Source organism: Primulina huaijiensis, chromosome 18, assembly GCF_012295235.1.
Source record: "Primulina huaijiensis isolate GDHJ02 chromosome 18, ASM1229523v2, whole genome shotgun sequence".
Taxonomy (NCBI): Eukaryota; Viridiplantae; Streptophyta; class Magnoliopsida; order Lamiales; family Gesneriaceae; genus Primulina; species Primulina huaijiensis.
The window spans coordinates 19,174,120-19,195,348 of record NC_133323.1 but is presented as its reverse complement, the minus strand read 5'-3'; the positions used below and the strand labels follow the sequence as shown (position 1 = coordinate 19,195,348).

The 21,229-nt window shown below is 36.4% G+C and overlaps 1 protein-coding gene across 2 annotated transcripts; it reads right to left on the bottom strand.

The window, feature by feature from the left end:
* Window positions 1-15,239: 15,239 nt before the first annotated feature.
* LOC140964077 (metal transporter Nramp2-like) lies at window positions 15,240-18,931 on the bottom strand. Of its 2 annotated transcripts, XM_073423593.1 has the most exons (5): window positions 18,213-18,931; window positions 17,361-17,497; window positions 16,579-17,231; window positions 15,891-16,019; window positions 15,240-15,811 (listed from the first exon to the last, which is right to left on the bottom strand). In XM_073423593.1, exons 1-5 carry the CDS (start codon window positions 18,824-18,826, stop codon window positions 15,752-15,754), a joined length of 1,593 nt encoding a protein of 530 aa, XP_073279694.1. In that variant the 5' UTR covers window positions 18,827-18,931; the 3' UTR covers window positions 15,240-15,751. The 2 variants fall into 2 exon arrangements, with proteins under 2 accessions (XP_073279694.1, XP_073279695.1); XM_073423594.1 differs by having other exon boundaries at window positions 15,240-16,019; window positions 18,213-18,927.
* Window positions 18,932-21,229: the final 2,298 nt, after the last annotated feature.

Below are 21,229 nucleotides of genomic sequence, written 5' to 3'. Positions count from 1 at the left end.
ATTTTTATACATTTTATATTCAAAATATATTTTTAAATAATAGATTAATTAATAGGTAAAAAACAAAAAAAAATTCTAAAATTTAAAAAAGACATTGTTTTTAATCTGCTGCAAAAACGTTGTCTTAGATTAAAAAACAACGGATTTTATCCGTTGTATATGTGTAAAAAAGCGTTGTTGTTAGTAGTGTTATTAAAAGTTCGTTCAAAAACAACGGTTTTGCAATGGATAAAAACAGTTGCTTTTTACAGAAAAAACATCGGTTTTTATCCATTGTCTTTAAGCGGATTTTTAACAACAGTGCTTATGACAACACTTTTTTCTCCACATAGACAACATATTTTGGCGTTTTTGTTGTAATGTTATAACTTGATCTAGTCCTCTTGCTAGATTTATTCTTATCCGAAATCGTCGGTCGGGTGTCTTGTTCGGAACCCTTCCAGGATACACCACCACTACTGACAATGAATATAAATCTAAATATTGATTTCAAATCATTCACATCTGATTGAAAGCTAGAATCAGTTTAGTTTTCTCATTCTAATTTTCAACTCCACTAGACAATGAACAAATTATTAGTTTTTTTTTCAAGTACTTAAAAATGCACTTCACGATTTTCCAATACAATAGACCAAGATTCAACTGATATCTGACTGCAACGCTCAATGAAAATGTTTTATCATGTCGAATATATATCATAGTATACATTATACTACCAAATACAAATGAAACCCTTGTTCTAGAAGTCAACCTTTATATCCAAAATCTAGCAAAAAATAATTTACATTTGTTATAATCAGTAGAAGCTTCTAAGGAATTTTGTTCTTTGGCAAAGACTTGTCATTGATTTGGCCCACCACAGTCAATTTTCTTTATTATATCCTCCAAATAACCCATCACGAATTAGATAATTGTCCATCTAGAAGCCTTGTTTTCNGAGACGGTCTCACAAATCTTTATCTGTGAGACGAGTCAACCCTACCGTTATTCACAATTAAAAGTAATACTCTTAGCATTAAAAGTAATAATTTTTTATGGATGACCCAAATAAGAGATCTGTCTCACAAAATACGACCCATGAGACCGTCTCACACGAGTTTTTGTCATATATTATAATACATTTTTATCTCTCTCCATACTTTGTTTTTCATATAGAGAAGTGTATTTTCGGAAAAAATAAATAAATTTTAGAAGATTCTCCAAGAGTTTCACATTCTAATTGGCTCCATAATACTATACTATAGGTTAGATAACGGCTTGGCTCTCATTCTCTTCGATTCAATCCATTCAATACAAAATAAAAATAAAAAGAGCGCACTGAAACTTTCAAACATAGGAAACCAAACAAAATCAATTTACATCAGATGTTCATTTGTGGTAGTGCGAGCTTTAGCCATCGAGATGAAGAACAAGTACTCAGTTCATATCCGACTCCGAAGAGAACATGGAAGAGCTTGAGTTTCTGTAGAATCGGCAAGAATTACACCAACAAGAACCCTTATGCAAACCGAGGATTGGACAAATTCTACGCCCTTTTGTCCGAACTCGAAGAAAAGAGGCAGATGATCTACGCCAGGATGGGTTCCGAAGCGATCGCCTTCGTGCAGTTCGTGTATTCCAATGACTCGGATAAAATCAAGCCCATAGTTGTGAAGGTCAAGGAAAGAGAAGAAGAAGCTAACCCTATAGCAGTAGCCAAGAAACCGATCATCAGTACAGTAAATAATCCCGGAACACGCAGGAGTCATTCCGCGATCCGACCCGAGAAAGTTAATCAAGAGAAGAATCAAGTACCCGATGAAAAGCCAATGCAGAAGAAGTCATGTCTCACTTGTACCGAGAGTTTTAAGGTTGAAAACTTGAGACAACCTTTTTGCTCTTTTCCAATGATGGTGCTCTTGATTCTGCTCTTTCTGGCTATCTTTGGACGATCTTTCGCGATTTTGTGCTCTTCGATCGGGTGGTATTTGATCCCTGGAGTTGCAGGAGACGGATCTAGTTCATCATCAAACGCAAGAAAGCCTAAGAGGAAGGAGTTCGGTAGGAAATTGAGTGAAATAACAAAGATTAATGCGAATAATGATAATAACGATGGTGTCCCAACTTCTCCAAATTAAGTTCCATTGATTTTTTTTTTTTTTTCCATTTTCTCAAGTTTTTTTGTTCTTTAGAAGAGTCCACAATCTAGTAGAACAAGATACGAGAGTTTTAAAAGGGGAGAAAAGATGAGTAGAACATAGAGGAAAAAAACTCTGCAATTATATATAGACTTATCTTTGCAAAACTTGAATCAAATGCATGGGGTAACAATAATAAAACAAGCATGGCTATTCTCTCGTGGATGTAGGTCTTCGACCGAACCACGTAAATTCATTTGTGCCTTGTTGTGAAAATATTCGTTCGTTGTGTTGATTCTCGGTTACAAATCTAGATTGAAATTCGATATTCGGTTCATGATTCTTGGGTCCTTCGTTGGGAATTAATGCAAGAATAATTCCAGAATTCTAATAAAGAAATAAGAAACTTATTCTAATAAATGGCACGGTCCGTGGGAATTGAGCACACGATGGCCTCGATCAAGCGATTTTACTAGTAGGAACGATTTCGGATTATGGAAAATCAAGAGGCAAGCAATTTTGGTACATCAAGGCCTCATTGATGCATTAAAGAAAATGATGGATCATCTGGTTTAAACAAGGATGATGGAACCGATAAAGAAAAAGGTAAAAGGTGTTATCATTCTATGTCTCGGGGATAAACCACTGCGGGAAGTGTCAAAGGAGGCAACAACTGCTGATATGTGGCTCAAACTCGAGAATCTATATATGAACAATTCCTTGGTAAACCGATTATACATGAAACAACGACTTCATTCATTTAAGATTCGATAGGAGAAGAGCCTAGTGGATCAGACTGACAAATTCACAAAGATTTTGGATGATCACGAGAATGTAGAAATTAATCTGGAGGAGGAAGAAAGGCACCAATCTTACTCAATGCTCTCCCAAAGTCCTATGAAAACTTCAACGACGCCAAGTTATATGGTAGAGATCAAACAATATCCTTGGAAAAAGTGCAATATGCTATCCAATCAAAGGAGTTACAAAAGAAAACTAAAAATGGAGAATCACATAGAGAAACTTTGATTGCTCGGTGAAGGAAAGAAAAAAAGACTAACAAGGGACTTAAGTGCAGGTCTCGATCAAGAAGTAAAGGTGTGTATAAGTTTTTTCATTGTCACAAGGAAATACACTTTAAACAGGACTCCCCTGACTGGAAGAAAAGTGTAAGGTCCAAAAATAAGATAACGTAACTTTATAAATGTATGCAAATCTAAGGAAAATGACTAATTAAATGATTATAATGGCATGAATTAATTATGATATGTATGATTAGATGTTTAAAAATAGGGTTTAATGTTAGAATGTATAAACTGTGTTATAAAGTTTATTCGAGACACGATCGAGGAACGGAGATCGGGGACAATATAAGGAAAAATATTTTTATTAAACAATTATTTTTAATTATTTAAAATATGGTATATGATATTTTCGAAAAGGAAATGTTTTGAGGTGTTTTTATACGCCGAGTCGTATTTTTAAACTGTATTCGATTTTCGACGAAAATAAAGACTTTTTGAGAACTCGGCTATTAATTTCACAAACTTTCCTACACAAAATATTCTAAATATTACTTAATGTGTCTATTATACTAGGTTAATGAGCCTAAGCTTACACCACTTGTTACATATCAAATTTTAAAGCCATGAACCCCATTAAAACTCACACAACCCCACGCCCCAACCCTCTAAAACACTAGGACTCCTCCTAGCCGCCAAGACACACACTCCACACGTGAATTCGAAGGGTAAGGTAACGTCCTTGAAGAAAAATCAGCATAGGGTTTTCTCTTCATCGACGTCCTCGCATCACCAAGTTGTTTTCGTGTGTAATAAACGCAAATGAATGCCTTAATCTCCTCTTTCTCATCTATCACACCATATTACATGATTGAAGTATGTTTGCATGGAAAAATATGTTTGTCTTGTCTTTATTTTCGGTTTTGTGTCATAGCATGTCAATAACTCAAGCTTTTGTGATCCAAAACTTATGATATCATTGCACAAAAGGGCTGCCATGGTAGGGGCTTCATAAGGGACGTTTTAGAGTCCTGAAGGGCATGATCAGAGGCTGGACGCAACCTAGTGACATGAGGAACAAAAATAAGAGTCCTAGTGTGTTGGGACTCTTCAGCTAGGGTGTTCCCTAAGAGCCACGACTGTTGATGCTATTAGGGCATGGCTAGGAGTCCTACGAGTGCTGTATGATGGTCTTAGGGTGGCTGCACAAGGGGTGGTTTGAGGGCTCGAGAGATCGCATGAGAGGAGGGCCCCGCATGCTTGAGTGATCGGGTTTGAGGGACTGGGCTTCTAGGTCCTTTAAGCTCGGTCCAGTTGGGTCCAGAGGGGTTCAGTCATGGTCCTAAGAAGGTATCTTAGGGGTTGGTCGAGTTGCTTGAATGCTAGGATCGAAACTTGCATGACATGGACTAGAGTTTTCGAAAATAGGAACACCAGAAATTTCAGTAGGAAGCTAGGATGGTTCGAGGGTTCTAATTGGCTTGGTTTAGGTTGAAAAAGGTTTAGTTATGTGTTAATAAGCTTTGGTTCAAGTTTGGTAAGTTGTGATTAAGTTTCGAGTTAATACAAGTCAAAACCGGGATGTACGTCTATGTTTAAGAACGAATCTAGGAAATTATCGAAAATCTAAATTTTAAGCCTAAGAAATATTTAAGGGAGTGTTTTAAGATAATAGGTGAAGTTTGGAATGATTTGGGACGTCGTTTCAAGGTCTTGGGATAAATATGGAAAGTTATGCTTCTAGGGGTAAAAAGGTCATTTTACACCTAAAATTGTTAGACGTCCTACCAGTGCCCTGAATGTTGTAAATAATGTTAAAATGTTTATTTTAAATGTTTATGAAATTATATGATGAAACTTTAATGCTAAAAGACATGTTGCATGTTTGGTTTAAAAGAAAAATGATTTATATATACTTGAATTTTTATAAGTGATGAAAATATGAAAATTTGAAGGAGGTGAAGTGTAACGTCCGAAAAACCAACCTACGTAAACCACATGTACGCAAATTGTTTTAATTGGTTAATTGTTTTATTTAATTGATTTTAAATACTGTCGTGATATTCATTATATGATTAAATGTATGATTGCATGATTAAATGATAATGTGACATGTTTTCATGAAATTGAAAGATTTTACCCGAATATTCGATAATAGGCAGGGGAAAAGAGACCGGAGACGACCAAGACAAGAATGTTCATTTTTCATTAAATATTTTCAAGACTTCCTAATATGATTAAAAATGATTTAATTTTCTTAAAAATGATGGAATTCGAATTATTTTACGAGTCGAGCTCGAATTTTCCCGGGAAGCCGATTTTGGGCAAACAATGAGTTTTAAAATATCAAAAATATTATTTTTGAAAAACTAATTCTATAAACTTTTATGTTTTAAATAAATAAGTGTTATTGAGCTCAATTTAATTATTTAAAGTAAGCCCAATTACCTTTAAGCTTGAAAGCCCAAAATCAAAGCTCATTAGCATGTTGTTTAAATCTATACATAAGTTACACAGGCTTTCAAAACACCACAATTTCATAACCTATCAGCCAAAATTCACCCTCACACATACCTTCAATTTTCGAAAATAAGGAGGAAAGAAAAGGTTTGTGTTCTTCGTCGTCCGGTCATCCAACGTCGCACCCTTGTCAACGATCGTTTATTCGAGCATTATAAACGCAAAGGCACGTTTTCTAAACTTTTTTAAACATCATACAAATCATAATATGTGTGTGTTAATCGATTATACATGAAAAATAGTGGTGTTCGATTATTTTACGGTATGATACGTATTTTCAAAGTTTCGACGATTTTTACGTTTATATGAAGAACATAATGAACCCAACGGACACACTGCCAATTCATGATTAAATATTAATGAAACATGAAAAAAAACATGATAAAATAATAGAGAAAACAAACTGGAACTATGGGAAACAAGAGGATGGGAACCGTGGGTTGTAATAGGTTGCACAAGACTTTTGTGGTTCGATGGATGGCATGGGGGCTCACGGCTTGGCTAGGGCTTGGGTTAGGGCCTGGGCTGGACGTGGGTCAATACAATGTGCGTCAATACATTTCTGGCCCATTTTAGTATTTTGAGCATAACTTCCTTAATATCCAATGGAATCAAGACAATTTGGTATCATTTCAAAGACAAGACAATGTTCTATAACATTCATTTGAACATCAAATCCATAATCCCAACCAATAAATCCCAGAATTCGAATAAACAAAAAGAATGTACACAAATCTACACTAACTCGGAGTTCCAGATCCGTTTTAGTTAAAATCACATTTCTCTTTCATTTCTTCCTGGAATTGAGTGATTCAAGAACCAAATCGAAGCTAACTCGATGCAAGTTTGATGAAGAACCTAACATCAAAATCCAACTACAACCATCCCATGTACAAGAAATACAGAAGGTGTAAAACTGTTCTTTGCACATAAACAAGAAACCATTCTCATATACTTTTTAAATTCAAACCAACTCAAATACAACATCTTCAATATCTTAATATCTCAAATATCAACTCAAATATCAATTCTAAATTTCAACCAATTTCCAAAATTGAATAAAATTTGGAAATACTTACATCATTTTTAAGCATGTGATGAGAGGATCACAAATATACATTCATTTCATATTTTTCTTGAGCGAATCAACCATAAAATGAGAGAGAAAGTCGAAAATGGAGATGATAGAAGCATACTTCATTTGAATAACTCTGGATATTTATGTCTCATATGTCTTCTAATTCTCAAGTTGTCTCCTCGATACCATGTCTGTTCTATTGTACTTTAATCAACGGTATCAATTTATTTCTGAGTTGCTCATCTTTTCTATCTAGAATCTAAATCGGTCTCTCAATATAACTCAAAGTCTGATCTAACTCAACCTCTTCGGGTGGAAGTACATGAGAATGATCTGGATGATATTTCCTCAACATAGACACATGAAAAATATCATGAACACCTGATAATACGGGGGAAAGAGCTAATCTATAAGCCAAATCACCAACACGTTCCAAAATCTCATACGGACCTATGAATGTCGGTGATAATTTACCCTTATTTCCAAATCTAATTGTGCCACAGAAAGGAGATATTTTCAGAAAAACTCTGTCACCTTTCTCAAAAATCAACGGTCGTCTCCTGATGTTCGCATACTTAGCCTGCCTATCCTGAGCAGCTCGCATACGACTCTGAATCAATTTCACTTTTTCTGTCATATCTCTTATCATATCAGGTCCTACAATTGGTGATAAATCGTTCCAATACAGAGGAGATCGACATTTCCTGCCATATAGTGCTTCAAATGGTGACACTCCAATGCTCACTTGATAACTGTTGTTATAAGAAAACTCGACAAATGGTAACGAATCCTGCCAACCAATACCAAAATCCATCACTACAGCTCTCAGCATATCCTCTAATGTCTAAATAGTACATTCTGGCTGTCCGTCTATCTGAGGATGATATGTTGTACTCAAATGCAAACGAGTACCAAGGGCATCTTGTAAACTATGCCAAAAATGAGAAGAAAATCTGAGATCACGATCTGATACAATGGACTTAGGCACACCATGCAATCTAAAAACTTCTCTGATGTACAACTGGCCATCTGATCATGCCTATATGTCATTTGATAAGGAATGAAACATGAAGACTTGGTTAATATGTCAACTATAACCCAAATTTCATCGCAACCCCTCGACGACCTCGAAAATTTCGTGACAAAGTCCATGGTGATATGGTTCAAATTCCATTCTGGAACCTTAAGGCTATGCAAAAGACCTCCTAGTCGCTTTCTTTTTGTTTTCACTTGTTGACAATTCAAAGAACGAGACACAAATCTACTATGTCAGATTTCATTTTTTTCCACCAAAATTGTTTCTTCAAGTAATTGTACGTCTTTTTACTTCCAGGGTGTACACCGAACTTACTGCAATGAGCATCACACAAAATCTGTATCCTCAACTCTGAAATATTAGGAACTACAATACGATCATTCACAAACAAAATACACTCATTATTGACCTGAAATTCTGATCGATGTCCTGATCTGACGAGTACAAATGATTTCTGAATGATTTGATCTAACCTTTGGGCCTCTCTAATTTTTACAAACAACTATGGCTCTGCCTGAATCATAAATACTCGTACAGATTGAGTATCTACCACAAAATCCAAACCAAAAAGACAACATTCTTCTACTAGATCAGATATGATGCTAGTGATCAAGGACATATTGCATACTTTTTGCTCAAAGCATCGGCTGCTGCATTAGACTTGCCTGGATAATATTTTATTTCGCAATCATAGTCTTTCAACAATTATAACCAACTCCTCTGTCTCATGTTCAGCTCCGCTTGTGAAAAGAGGTATTTCAAACTCTTATGATCAGTGAATATCTCAAATGTCTCCCCACACAAGTAGTGACGCCAAATCTTTTGGGCAAAAACCATTGCTGCTAGTTCCAAGTCATGCACTGGGTATCTAGACTCATGTGGCTTCAATTGTCATGAAGCATAAGCAACCACACGGCCATGCTGCATTAATACACAACCCAGTCCGCGATGTGAAGCGTCAGTGTGCACTGTAAATCCTCCTACACCTGATGGAATAATCAGAACTTGAGCACTAGTCAATCTCTGCTTAAGTTCAACAAAACTAACCACACATGCTTGCACCAAATAAATGGTGCATTCTTTTGTGTTAGCTGGGTAATTGGCCTCGCAATCTGAGAGAATCCTTCAATAAATCTACGATAATAGCCTGCCAAACTCATAAAACTACGTACCTTAGGAACTGATGTCGGTCTAGACCAATTGATGACTGCCTCAACTTTACTTAGATCAACAGATATACCAGCATTTGAAATCACATGTCCAAGGAAAACCACTCTATCCAACCAAAACTCGCATTTGGATAATTTAGCATACAAATTTTCAGCTCTCAAAATCAGCAAAACAGCTCTCAAGTGCTCGGCATGCTCAAATTCAGATCTGGTCCACAATCATATTCAACATACTAAAAAATATGGTTCAGTCCTCCAAGCAGTCCAACAGTTATGTTGTGCCACTCAGCTACCTGCTGAAAAATAATGGTCTGGTGGATGACTCAGCTGAGAAGTCATCCAAATTTAAAGTCTTCAATGCCAAGAAAGTTCAGCAGCCAAAGACTAAGCTGAACATTTCTCCTGAGCAATTTGTGAAGGTCAAGAAGGAGATTGGGATGCTGGCAGCTCCCAAATCAGTTAAAAAGGCAAAGACAAAAAGACTTGGCTAAGAAGAAGACAATCAAGAGGAAATTGATTGTCAGTGAAACTGAATTGGAGAGGACTCCTACTCCGAAAATTATGAAGAAGCCAAGGTCCCAGAAGACCAAACCAGCTGTTGTGGAAGTTGTTCCAGCTAATCGATTGACTCCAACTGGAGTTGAACGGCCTCTTATTGCTATGATCCAAGGGTGGTGTGGTGATTCAAGAGAAGGTGGATGCCACCACCTCAGAGCTGAGAATTTATCATGCCCTAACTGATCCAAAAGGTAAGGGCAAGTTGATTGAAGAGCCCAGACCTACCAACCCGATTCAAACTCACATTGATCTGATATGGAATGAAATATAAGAGTTTTCTGAATCGAAGTTGGAAACATATGATGAATGGGCCAGATTCAGGACTGAAGTGTTTGCTAGGCGTTTGATGAAGACATCAACTTTAAGCAAATTCATCGCCCTTGAAACAATAGTCCTAAGGACAGTTAAAGATGTCACTAGTGCTCAAGCACAGGAGAGAATAACTTATTTTTTCGATCTGATGCGCGTGAAAAAGTTAGCTGAAATAGCAGCTCAACTAAGAATGAATTATGATCCGATCAGCCCAACTGCCTACAATGACAGAGCAGTTTTTCAGCAGCTGGAATCGGATATCTTATCTTTGCAGGTGAATATCAAAAATTATTTTATCTACAAAGTTCAGTTGATATCAGTTCTTGAATTCTAAGTTTTGTCAAATACCTAAAAGGAGGAAATTGTTGGAATCAGAATATCAGAGTTTAACAAATTTTGTTTAAAAATTGCCCGAACTGATGGACTCAACTGAACGTAACGTAACTGAAATTACGTAACTGTAGTTTCCCGAACTGATTATTAATGCACTAAAAATCGAAGGCAACTGAACTGATAAAAGCTAACTGAAACTGTGTAATTAACTGGAAGATCAGTTACACAGTCAGTTCATCTAATTGGCTATAGAGTCAACTGATAAATCAGCTTGGCACGTCATCACTTATGAACGTAGCTAACAACCGACATTTTGTACAAAAGCAGCGTGAAACTTGTAGTGGGAACGCTACATATCAGAATGTTACAGTGTACTGGAGTCAGAAGAATGATGACATGTCTAGACAAGACAAATCAACAGATATAATTATTTGAATGCATTCAATGTTACTGTTGGGAAGCAAAGATTATAAATAGCCGAGAGATCAACTGAGAAGAAGACTTTGCGCGCACATTCATTCTGAGTAAAATCTTGAGATAAAGTTTTCAAAAATCAGTTTCAAAGAGCTCATGCTTATCAGATATATTCATAGCATTCAGGTTATATTTTGAGCACTAGCACAAACACTTATTGTTATTATATTCGATCTATTTTAGATCGTGCTTAGAAAAATATATCAGTTGCGTACTGATAATATTGTATTGATACTAAGAGTTTCAGTTTGACAGTGTTAAATCCAAACTGAAGTGGTTTATTACAGTTGCTGTAATTTAATCAAAGTCTTTTAGTGAAGATCATAGCTTTGAGATAGAAGGGGTGACGTAGGAGCATTTGAAGTCTCCGAACATCCATAAATCTTTGTGTTCTTTGTTATTAAGTATTCAATCTGTCATTCAATTTATTTCCGCACTATTTCAGTTAACTGATTGACATTGACTTCAAGATTTGCGAATTCAGATTATCACCAAACTGATTCATCCCATCGAAAAGATTCGAAAATCTTGAAGTGTTTATTCAAAACCCCCCTTCTAAACACTTTAACAAACCCAACCGATCCTAACAATATATTAGGCCGATGCTCAGTTGACGGGTGAGAGTGTTGTTTATGTCTCCGCCGACTATAGGCCAATGCACATAACGGAAAGTGGTTAATGTTGTCTCGCCGCCTAGTACCATGGTTACAGTTGAGATTCATTAATCGACCGAAAGATGAAAGGATGGTCACAATTAATTAACGAAATTCACCATAAAGGATATGTATATGTATATGTATATGTTTATGATGAATGTAAAAGGATATGATGAAATGAAAAATGTTTAAAGTTTATGCATGTTCATGAAAAGATATTTTATTAAAAGTATTTTCACTGGTGGTGCACATAACCCAAGAACCTTTGCTAGTTTTTCTGCACTTATATGATTTAAGATTACTTTAAAAAAATTTATGGTGTTTATGACTTTTATGCTTTTGAGTGGTTTTGAGAGTATTAAAGAGTTTATGCTTTATTTTGAAAAATGTTAGTTTTAGGTTTTGGTTGACGATTCTACGTTTTGCAATTCGTATTATATATATATTGATATATTTCGGTCGAAAGCTTAAGGGAAGGAAAAAAATTCCTAGTATATTTTAAAAAAAAAATGAGTAGTAGACATTTCAGTTGGTATAAGAAGATTCAATGCATTTAGGCGATAGTTGATCATCTTACGAAATCAGCACACTTTCTACCTATTAAGACAACAATCATCATGACATAGTACGCAGAGATGTAAATCCAAGAGATAGTCTGACTACATGAGATTCCAGTGTCCATTGTTTCTGACACAGATCCGAGATTCATATCGTCCTTCTGGAAGAGTCTGCATTCAGCGATGGGAACAAAGTTGTTGTTTAGTGCAACGTTTCATGATCAAACCGATGGTCAGTCCGAAAGGGTGATTCAAATTTTGGAGAATCTACTCCGCGCTTGTGTGATCGATTTCCAAGGAAGTTGGGAGCCAAAGTTAACTTTAGTGGAGTTCACCTATAACAAAAGTTATCAATCGTCTATAGGTATGGCTCTTTACGAGGCACTTTATGAAAGAAAGTGTAGATTGACCTATACATTGGGACGAGGTTGGTGAAAGAGGGGAATTTGGTCCGGACTTAATCAAACAGACATCAGAGATAGTAGTCAAAATCCGAGATAGGATGAAGACTGCTCAAAGTCGCCAGAAAAGCTACGCTGATAAGCGACGAAAGGAGCTAGAGTTTGCCGTATGTGACCATGTATTTGTGAAAGTTGCACCTATGAAGGGTGTTATGAGATTTGGAAAGAAAGGCAAACTTAGTCCGAGGTTCATAGAACCGTTTGAAATTTTAGAAAATATTGGAACATTAGCCTATAGAGTGGCTTTGCCACCGATGCTAGCTGGACTGCACAATGTGTTCCATATGTCAATGCTGCGAAAGCACATGTCGAATCTTTCACATATACTGAATCATAAACCTCTGCAGTTGACTCCGAATATGTCATATGAGGAAAGGCCTATACAAATTTTAGATAGGCAAGAAAGAAAGCTCCGAGATAAGGTCATTCAAATGATCAAAGTCAAGTGGCTAAATCATTCAGAGGAGGAAGCTACTTGGGAAATTGAGATGGACATGAGAAGTCGCTACCCGAAAATATTCGGAAAGTCATAATTTCGAGGACGAAATTTCAATTAAGGAAAGAGGAATTGTAAGGTCCAAAATGCGATAATGTAATTCAACTGCATGCAAATCTAGGAAAATGAAAAATGACAAATGGAATTTTTTTAATTGCATTTATTAAATGTGGTATGCAATTAAATGTGGTATACACGTTTACATGTTTAAAATAAGGTTTTATATAAGAATGCATAAAAACTGTGTTTTAAAGGTTATTCGAGACACGATCAAAGAACGGAGAACGGGGACCATATAGAGAAAAATATTTTTGTTAAATGAGTATTTTTATTTATTTAATATATATAGTATATTTAATGTGTTATTTTCAAAAATGGCAACTTTTGAGGTGTTTTTACAAACCGAGTCGTATTTTAAAAAGGTAGTCGATTTTTGACGAAAATAAACACTTTTTGGGAACTCAGCTAATATTTTCGAAAACTTTCTTAAACGAAATATTTTGCTTATATTATAATAGGTCTAATGGGCCTATTATAATAAGGTTATCGAGCCTAACTTTATACCCAATTATTTATATCAAAAGATCGAGTTTCCTAAACCCAAAATACTTCAAAATCACATGTTTAAAACAATAGAAACATAGGGCTTTTCCACCATCAGCACACAAACACACACCACACGTTTTTTAGAGCAAAATCACGTGAACTTTGAGGGAGATTTCAGCAAGGTCTTCTCTCTGCCAATGTCCCTCGCATTGCAAATCGTTTTCATGCGTGAAATATGCAAAGACACGCTTTAATCTTCCTTCAACCATCGTCCATACCATATCATATGTATTGATACATGTTTGCATGAAAACATGATTCACTTTCTTATATTTTCGTTTTTATGGAAAAACTTGAGCTTTTATGTTTCTAAATTTATGTTTATGATGCACAAAGAGACTGCCATGATAGAGCTATGGGAAGGGACGTTTCTCCACAAGTTTAAGGGTCCATAGATGCATGTTTAAGGGCTGGACAAGATAAGGCAACATGCTGAACGAAAATTTGATTTTTATGGGACTAGGGTTTCGATTTTGAGGGCTAGAAAAGAGCAGCCATGTGCTTCTGTAGGGTCACATCCAGGGGTCCTAATAGGGTCTAGTCATGGTCCTACATGGCTTGAGGGAAGGCTGGTGCAAGGAGGAAGGGCAGTAGGTTAAAGGGTGGTTGTGCGCGTCATGTAGGATAGGGTTTGGGGGGATGTGGTTTCTATATCCTTTAAGCTCGGTCCAGCATAGTCTCTAGGGGTTGGTCATGGTCCTAAGAGTGTTGGTTAGGGTCTGGACATGGTGGTTAAGGGCTGGATTCGAGGAACATATCGGTTGATCAAGATAGGGTTTTGAAAAAAATAAATGCAGAATTTTCAGTAGCTGTTTAGGCTTGTTTAAAGGTTCTAAATGGTTTGATTTGGGTTGTGTATGGTTAGGTGTTCATAAGCTATGGTTCAAGTTTGGTTAAGTTTCGAGCCAATTAGGGTTAAACCCGAGACATACGTTTAAGTTGTAAAACGAATTGAGAAATTAGTCGAGGAGCTTAAGTTCACGCTAATAAAATGTTTATGAGTGTATTTTAAGGCGTTATGTTAAGTTTGGATGGATTTGGGTCAGGAAAGTTAAAGTTTCAGGGGCAAAACGGTCATTTTACACCTGAAAAATGTTAGACGTCTTGGCAGTGCTCTGAATGTTGTAATGAATGAAAAAATGTTTATTTTGAAAGTTTATGGGATTTTACGATGANTTGTCTTGCAACGTAACATCATGAAACTCGTTAGGAAGTATACCGTATATTATGAACATGTTCATAGTCGAATCAGTCCTCCAATATCATCAAAATCATGCTCACTTGCATCATTCACACCTAGTGAGTCTATTCACTCAGCAAACCTTAACCGTTATAACAAGTAATACATATACATCCACAACAACAGTGAATGCTTTTAATAAAATAGTTTTTCATGAACANTTCACTGTTGTTGTGGATGTATATGTATTACTTGTTATAACGGTTAAGGTTTGCTGAGTGAATAGACTCACTAGGTGTGAATGATGCAAGTGAGCATGATTTTGATGATATTGGAGGACTGATTCGACTATGAACATGTTCATAATATACGGTATACTTCCTAACGAGTTTCATGATGTTACGTTGCAAGACAAACCTCATGATACCTATTGTATATTCAATGGCTTTATCTATGCATCTTGTATGAATATAAATATAAAGTGATTGTTATAATTAGACAAAACCATAAAATATTATTAAAATAAAAATTGTTTTTACATAAAATTCAATAAAACTCAAGTCATAAGTTGACTCGATTGGCACCTACTTTAATATAAGTTCCACATAGATGTCCTCGATTTTCCATCAGAAGTCGACATAACGATATCGTAGCAGTACAAAAATCACAAAAAAGAGCATATGAATATAGCATACATCAATAGTTACATTATTCCCCATAGTCATCATGTTTTCGTAGTCGACGTAACTATCCTCATGATTCTAAAACCCAATTTACCATAGAGTGAAACAGATCCTAACAAGATGTATGTGTGGCAGCCGTGTCTAGATAACTAAACAAATTAGAAGAAATCTGGTGATCAAGAAACCTATCGTACTCGTGGTTAGTTACAGCGCGTACAAAAAATGGAGTTCAATGAAATCTGGTACATTGGTTAAGGTACTAGGAGAGAGCATTGATCCCCTAGAGGTATATGACGTGCTTCTTTTAGCTATGGAGATCTCAGAAAATCTCATGAATGATCAGTGGAATATCTCAGTTTTTAGCTACTCCATCTCTTCCACAATTATACGGATGCCACCAACGTCGAGGGTCTTATTGGCAAAAGTATTCTTCAGTTGAGAAGGTTGCATCCGGAATTTCTCAACCAGAAAATGAAAATCATCGGTTTAATTTTCAGCTCAAGAATAACCCTTGGAGAGCGATTGGTTTAGCCGATTGGGAAGCTTGCCACCTCTATGCGATATAGGATATAATATAAATACCAAGTATGCTACAGTTCACCTCTATGCGATATAAGATATAATATAAATACCACGTATGCTACAGTTCCAGCACAAACGAAAAACCCGACCAGCAGTCCATCAACTTCCAAGAGGAAAAAGTTGAGCAAAAGATACCCATTGATGAAAATCACCAGTGCAGCCACCGTCCATGCAATCCGCTGCAGTGAAACAAGTAAAAGAAAAATTAATCAAATACCCCATATCTTCCTCACCAGAGAGGAAAATCGAAAAGAAATGTTGGTTTCACAAAACATACTAATTTACAAACATCACCCAACGTACACTTAAGTTCTTTTTATGTTATTGCAGAGGAGCAAACATGAATATGAATATAAATACACGCAGGTTAATATAACAAATATTAACCAGGTTGCAGCAAAACTGGCTTGGTGGAGATCTCATTCCCACTGTCGGACATGGAAGGATTCATATGGGTGGTAACAATTTTAGTGGACTTTATGTTAGTCAAGATATTGCTTGAAACTCGTATGGTTTAGCAAATTTCTCTGCATACAGCTGGCAGCATGATATTAACCCACTACTTAAAAATCCTATAGCTCTTTGAACTCCGAATGTAACACTTCAGGTGTATGAAAAGAAAGACGTTCAAATCAAGGAAAAAAACTGCCCCTTCTCTCGAACCAAATCTCTTTTTTTTAACTTATAATACCATCACCCCAAACAACAACATAACCAGAGATGCATGGTAAAATTTACCCCAAGGGTCAGCCCAATTTTGAAAACTCCCATCACCTGCTCCTTTGACACCAAAGTGAGAAGTGGGATAAGCGCAAAAGGAATCTGTATCGATTGTAACACATTCAGCCATTCATTCAGTACATCTAGAGATGATTCTGATTTGTTGAAAACCAGTGCTACAATTATAGTTGGTAAAATCGCACAACTCCGAGTAATCAACGCCCTCAACGATTTCGTCAACCTAAGGTTAAGAAAACCTCCCATTATGAACTGTCCAGCATACGTGCCAGTTATTGTGCTGCTCTGCCCAGCAGCCAATAACCCAATACCCCATATATATAGAATTGGAAATAGGCCTCCCCCATGCTTTTCCTCAAGATACTGTCCGGCATTAACTAGGCCAATACTATCTGCTTGTTTACTTCCATAGAACCCTTTAGCAAAGACAGTAGTAACAAATAAATTGATCATGAAGGAGACGAGAAGAGCAGCCGTTGACTCAATGGTGTAGTAGTTGAGAGCCTCTTGGACCTGACCTTTCTTGTTAGGGTCAACCTCCCTCGACTGCACTAAAGCAGAATGCAAAAAGACATTGTGAGGCATTATCACACAGCCCACAACTCCCACAGCTTGACGGACTGTTCTTGAACTCAGTTTTGGGATCAGAAGACCTGGTAAGTACATGAGAATTCAGTTTCCCATTAAGCTCTGTTCCGTATCAAAACTTTGTTTTTCATTTTAATCGATTGCTTTTTCCTTTCTATTGTCAAGTTCATCAAAACAATGATCAAGAATCTAACCAACAATTAGCTCTTTTGTGCTTGGCCTAGCATCAACAAACATCCACGCAAATGATAGGGCCATAGTTGAAATAAGAACACCGAACACAGCTTCCAATTTCCTCACACCGTAGTTTTCAAGAAGTAAAAATAAAAAGCTGCAAAATTTAAAAAACAGTGGGAAAAAAAACTATCTCTGCAACCAAATGAAGTCTCATCAGTCATCACATAAAAAGTCAAAGAGAAGTACATTCTTAGACCTAACCCACTTAATGCCACTGAACAGTTTAAAATATCACCGCTACTTGATCATATTGTACACATGAGCACAAAGACAAAAGTACTTCCAAGTGTTATCTGAGAAAGAATGCACCCGGGCTTGTCCCGCTCCTTAAAAGCTAAAAGCTTTCCCTATCAAGTACCAATAACAAAGAGATAAAGTGGGCTTCCACAAATAGTTACTTTCTCCACCAAAGTAATGTTGGCTCCACAAAGATGTCAAAATCAACTAAGTAATAAAGCAAACTGCAGATGCAGCAAACCATTATGACCAAGAAATATTTCAACTCTCCTTTAGCTATATTCAGGCAACTGCAAAAAATTAACGGAGCTATCTCAAGTTAATGCTATACAAACATAATTGCGAAACACGGAAATCGGAATAATATCATATGCCAAAAGCTATACACCATCCATCCATATTCTCAACCTTTAATCACTAAGTGAAAAAATAAGCGATAAGATACAAAGAAAACTAATTTCCTCAATTTGAACGGTATTCCTTCAAGAATAAAACTTCGTTTATATTTAGAATCAATTTATGGCAATTTAAAATAAAATTAAAAAACTTGGAAAATGGGAAAAGAAGATTACCTATCTGAAGCAGTAATCAAGACACCAGCCCAAAGGGGCAAAACCCCACGACTAAGTATCTGAATCGCGATCGCACTTCCGATCACCTCCTGAATATCTGCCCCGATCAACGCCAGCTCCGCCATGAACCACAACAAAACCACCGCCCAATACGGATACTCCTCGCGGCAAAGCTCCGCCAAATGACGGCCCGTGGCCACGCCTATTCTCACCGACAAAAGCTGGATCAGAAGACCCATTGCAGTAGCCCACATCAAGAGCCACAGCAGAGAGTATCCCGCGATCGCCCCAGCTTGCAAATCCCCCTCTAAATTCCCGGGATCTAAAAAAGCTATACTCATCAAGAATCCGGGCCCCGTGAATAGCCATAGTTTCTTGAACGAAAATGGTGGGACGCTGGTGAAATCTGAAGATTCCAATTCGAAATCGACAACCAGGATCTTATCGCTCGGTTCAAATGCGGCATCATCTCCGGCGTTGGTTTCTTGGGTTTTTCCGGTGGGGGATAGCGGTGAGGATAGGAGAAGGCGCGACTCTTCTTCGCTGGACGATGATTCTGGGAGGTGGGGGGGATGACTCAATGATGCATGGTCATGTTGCGGCGGTGGGCTCATTGGATTACTGGGATTTCGGGAGTTATGGAGGCGAAGATTTTTAAGGTGACGGGGAAAATTCACATAGGTGATGGACGTTGAACAGTTTTGGAACAGCGAACGTTCAAAGCCATATAATTTAAATAAACATTATTAGGATTATTAGTTTATTAAACTTTTATGTTTAAAAATGTTGAAGCCCAGATCAGTTTGAGATCAGAAGAGTTGATTTTTTTCCTAAATCCTTAAGAGCGAATCTTCATATCTCTCATGATCAGAAATTTTGTTCCTTACGTAAACTACAAAGAATTCTTACAGGAATTTACATTGATATTGGACTGTCGAAATTTTATAAATCCGGCGGATACCGTCAGCACACAGTGGAATAAGTGGCCAAAAAAATTTCTTCAAAATTTAAGGGTTGGCCGAAATTTTTCGAAGGAGATAGAAGGAAGAAAAATTTTGGTAGACAAAATTTGTGTGCAAAAATTATCATTTATTTCATCTAACATTTAATGAAATATTTATAAGTTTTGATTACCGATCAAATCAAGAACCCTACTTTGATTAAGACATTGTTATTCCATTATTTCTACTATTGAAGATACCATGCATAACTAAATTATTATCAAGTTTTGATAATATAATATCGACAGAAATTTTGGTTGGGAAAACTAGTAAGTGCATTAGGTCAAATAATAATATAATTTGATGAAGTCTAAATCGTTCTCACAGAGACTATTATCAAATTACTAGGATATAAATTATTAATTTAATATAGGCTAAATAAAAGAAATGATTTTTGTGAATAATTAGACTAATTAAAATAAATTAAATTTTGCTAAAGAAAATAACACAATTTAATTAAATAATAGATTAAGCTTAGGAGAAATTCAAATTCAAATAAAATGACCGAGAACGCAAAACGGTACCAAACATTAATTGGTGCTTCGTATTGGATTTGTTCAAACAATAATTATTCTAAAGTCACGATGAAATTCCTATCTTAATTATTAATCTATTTTTAAAATTAATAATTATATTTTTACTTAACAGTTTTATTATTTCTAATTGAATTTAATTAAATAAAAACACATTCAACAACAATGAAATTTCAGCTCTTTGCCTAAACTCGCACACTGAAATCGAATATTATTTCTAGTCAGTTTAATCATGTGTTCTTTAATATTTTGAAGCTATTTTCAATTTATTATCTTTCGAGTCAAGATCAAACAATAAAACATGCAATTAATTGACCAGATTAAATGTAAGATATCAACGCAAATATCAATCAATAACATAAAATAAATCAAAACTCTAATCAATCCAATATGCAAATAACGATCACAAGTTTGGCCTTGTCGTGTTCCCAGTCATAAGACGACTAATTCATAAAATCAAAACTAGACAAAAATCTAATGTTTGAATCCATAAAATTAAATAAATAAAAATAAAAAAAAATTAAGAAATCTCAGCTATGGCGCTTTAATTTCGCTCGTCTAGTGCGTCTTTTCCTCTTTGTTCTTCACGTCTCGATGATGAAAAGTCCTCCGAGATTGTGGTCTTTTACGTGTATATAGGAGAAAGAGAAGAAAGAGAAAAATTTTAATACAAAAATAAATCTCCTCCTACTATGATATGATGTAATCGTTCGATAAAGAAGATTAAGTTTTTATGGAATAAAAAACTAAAATATTTTCGTATCTCGATCCAAAAAGTTTTTTCTCTCTCCAAAATATTCAACAAATCAAATATTGCAATTAATATTTTAAAAATATGTTATTTTTATCATTAATTTCGAGCTCCTTCATGCAGTTACAAGATAAAAGTGAAGCACGGTCACGCCTTGTTCTAACGCCACTTCTGTTTTTGTCCTTCTTCCAAAACTCTATCTGTCAACCCCCAAGCCCGGGCCTGGGCCCGCGCTTGCGTGACTGCACAATGTGCCTCTATAACAACTATTTCGTATTCGTCCTCGCTTTTACGAAAATGATTGACCCAAGTTGCTATAGAAGTCCATTGTAAGCCATTATAAACTCATTTTAAATCTGTAATTTTTAAGATGTGGGACAAAGGTATCACAATCACCCTTTCTTCAGAACGCGGCGTCCTCGTCGCGCCCTGACCCCTCGATCCACCAGCACCGAGAATCTAGAGGTGGCTCCTACAGGTTCAAGCGGTGGCTCCCGTCATGTAGCACTTTGCCCCGCAGGTTCAAGAGGTGGCTCCCATGCACGTAGCATTTTGCCCTGCATAGCACTTACTTCTCGGTGTTTCATGCCGGTGACCGGCTCTGATACCAATCTGTCACGCCCCGAGCCCGAGCCCGCGCTTGCTTGACTGCACAATGTGCCTCTATAACAACTACTTTGTATTCGTCCTCGCTTTTACAAAAATGATGTTGGAAACTTAATTTCGGATGTT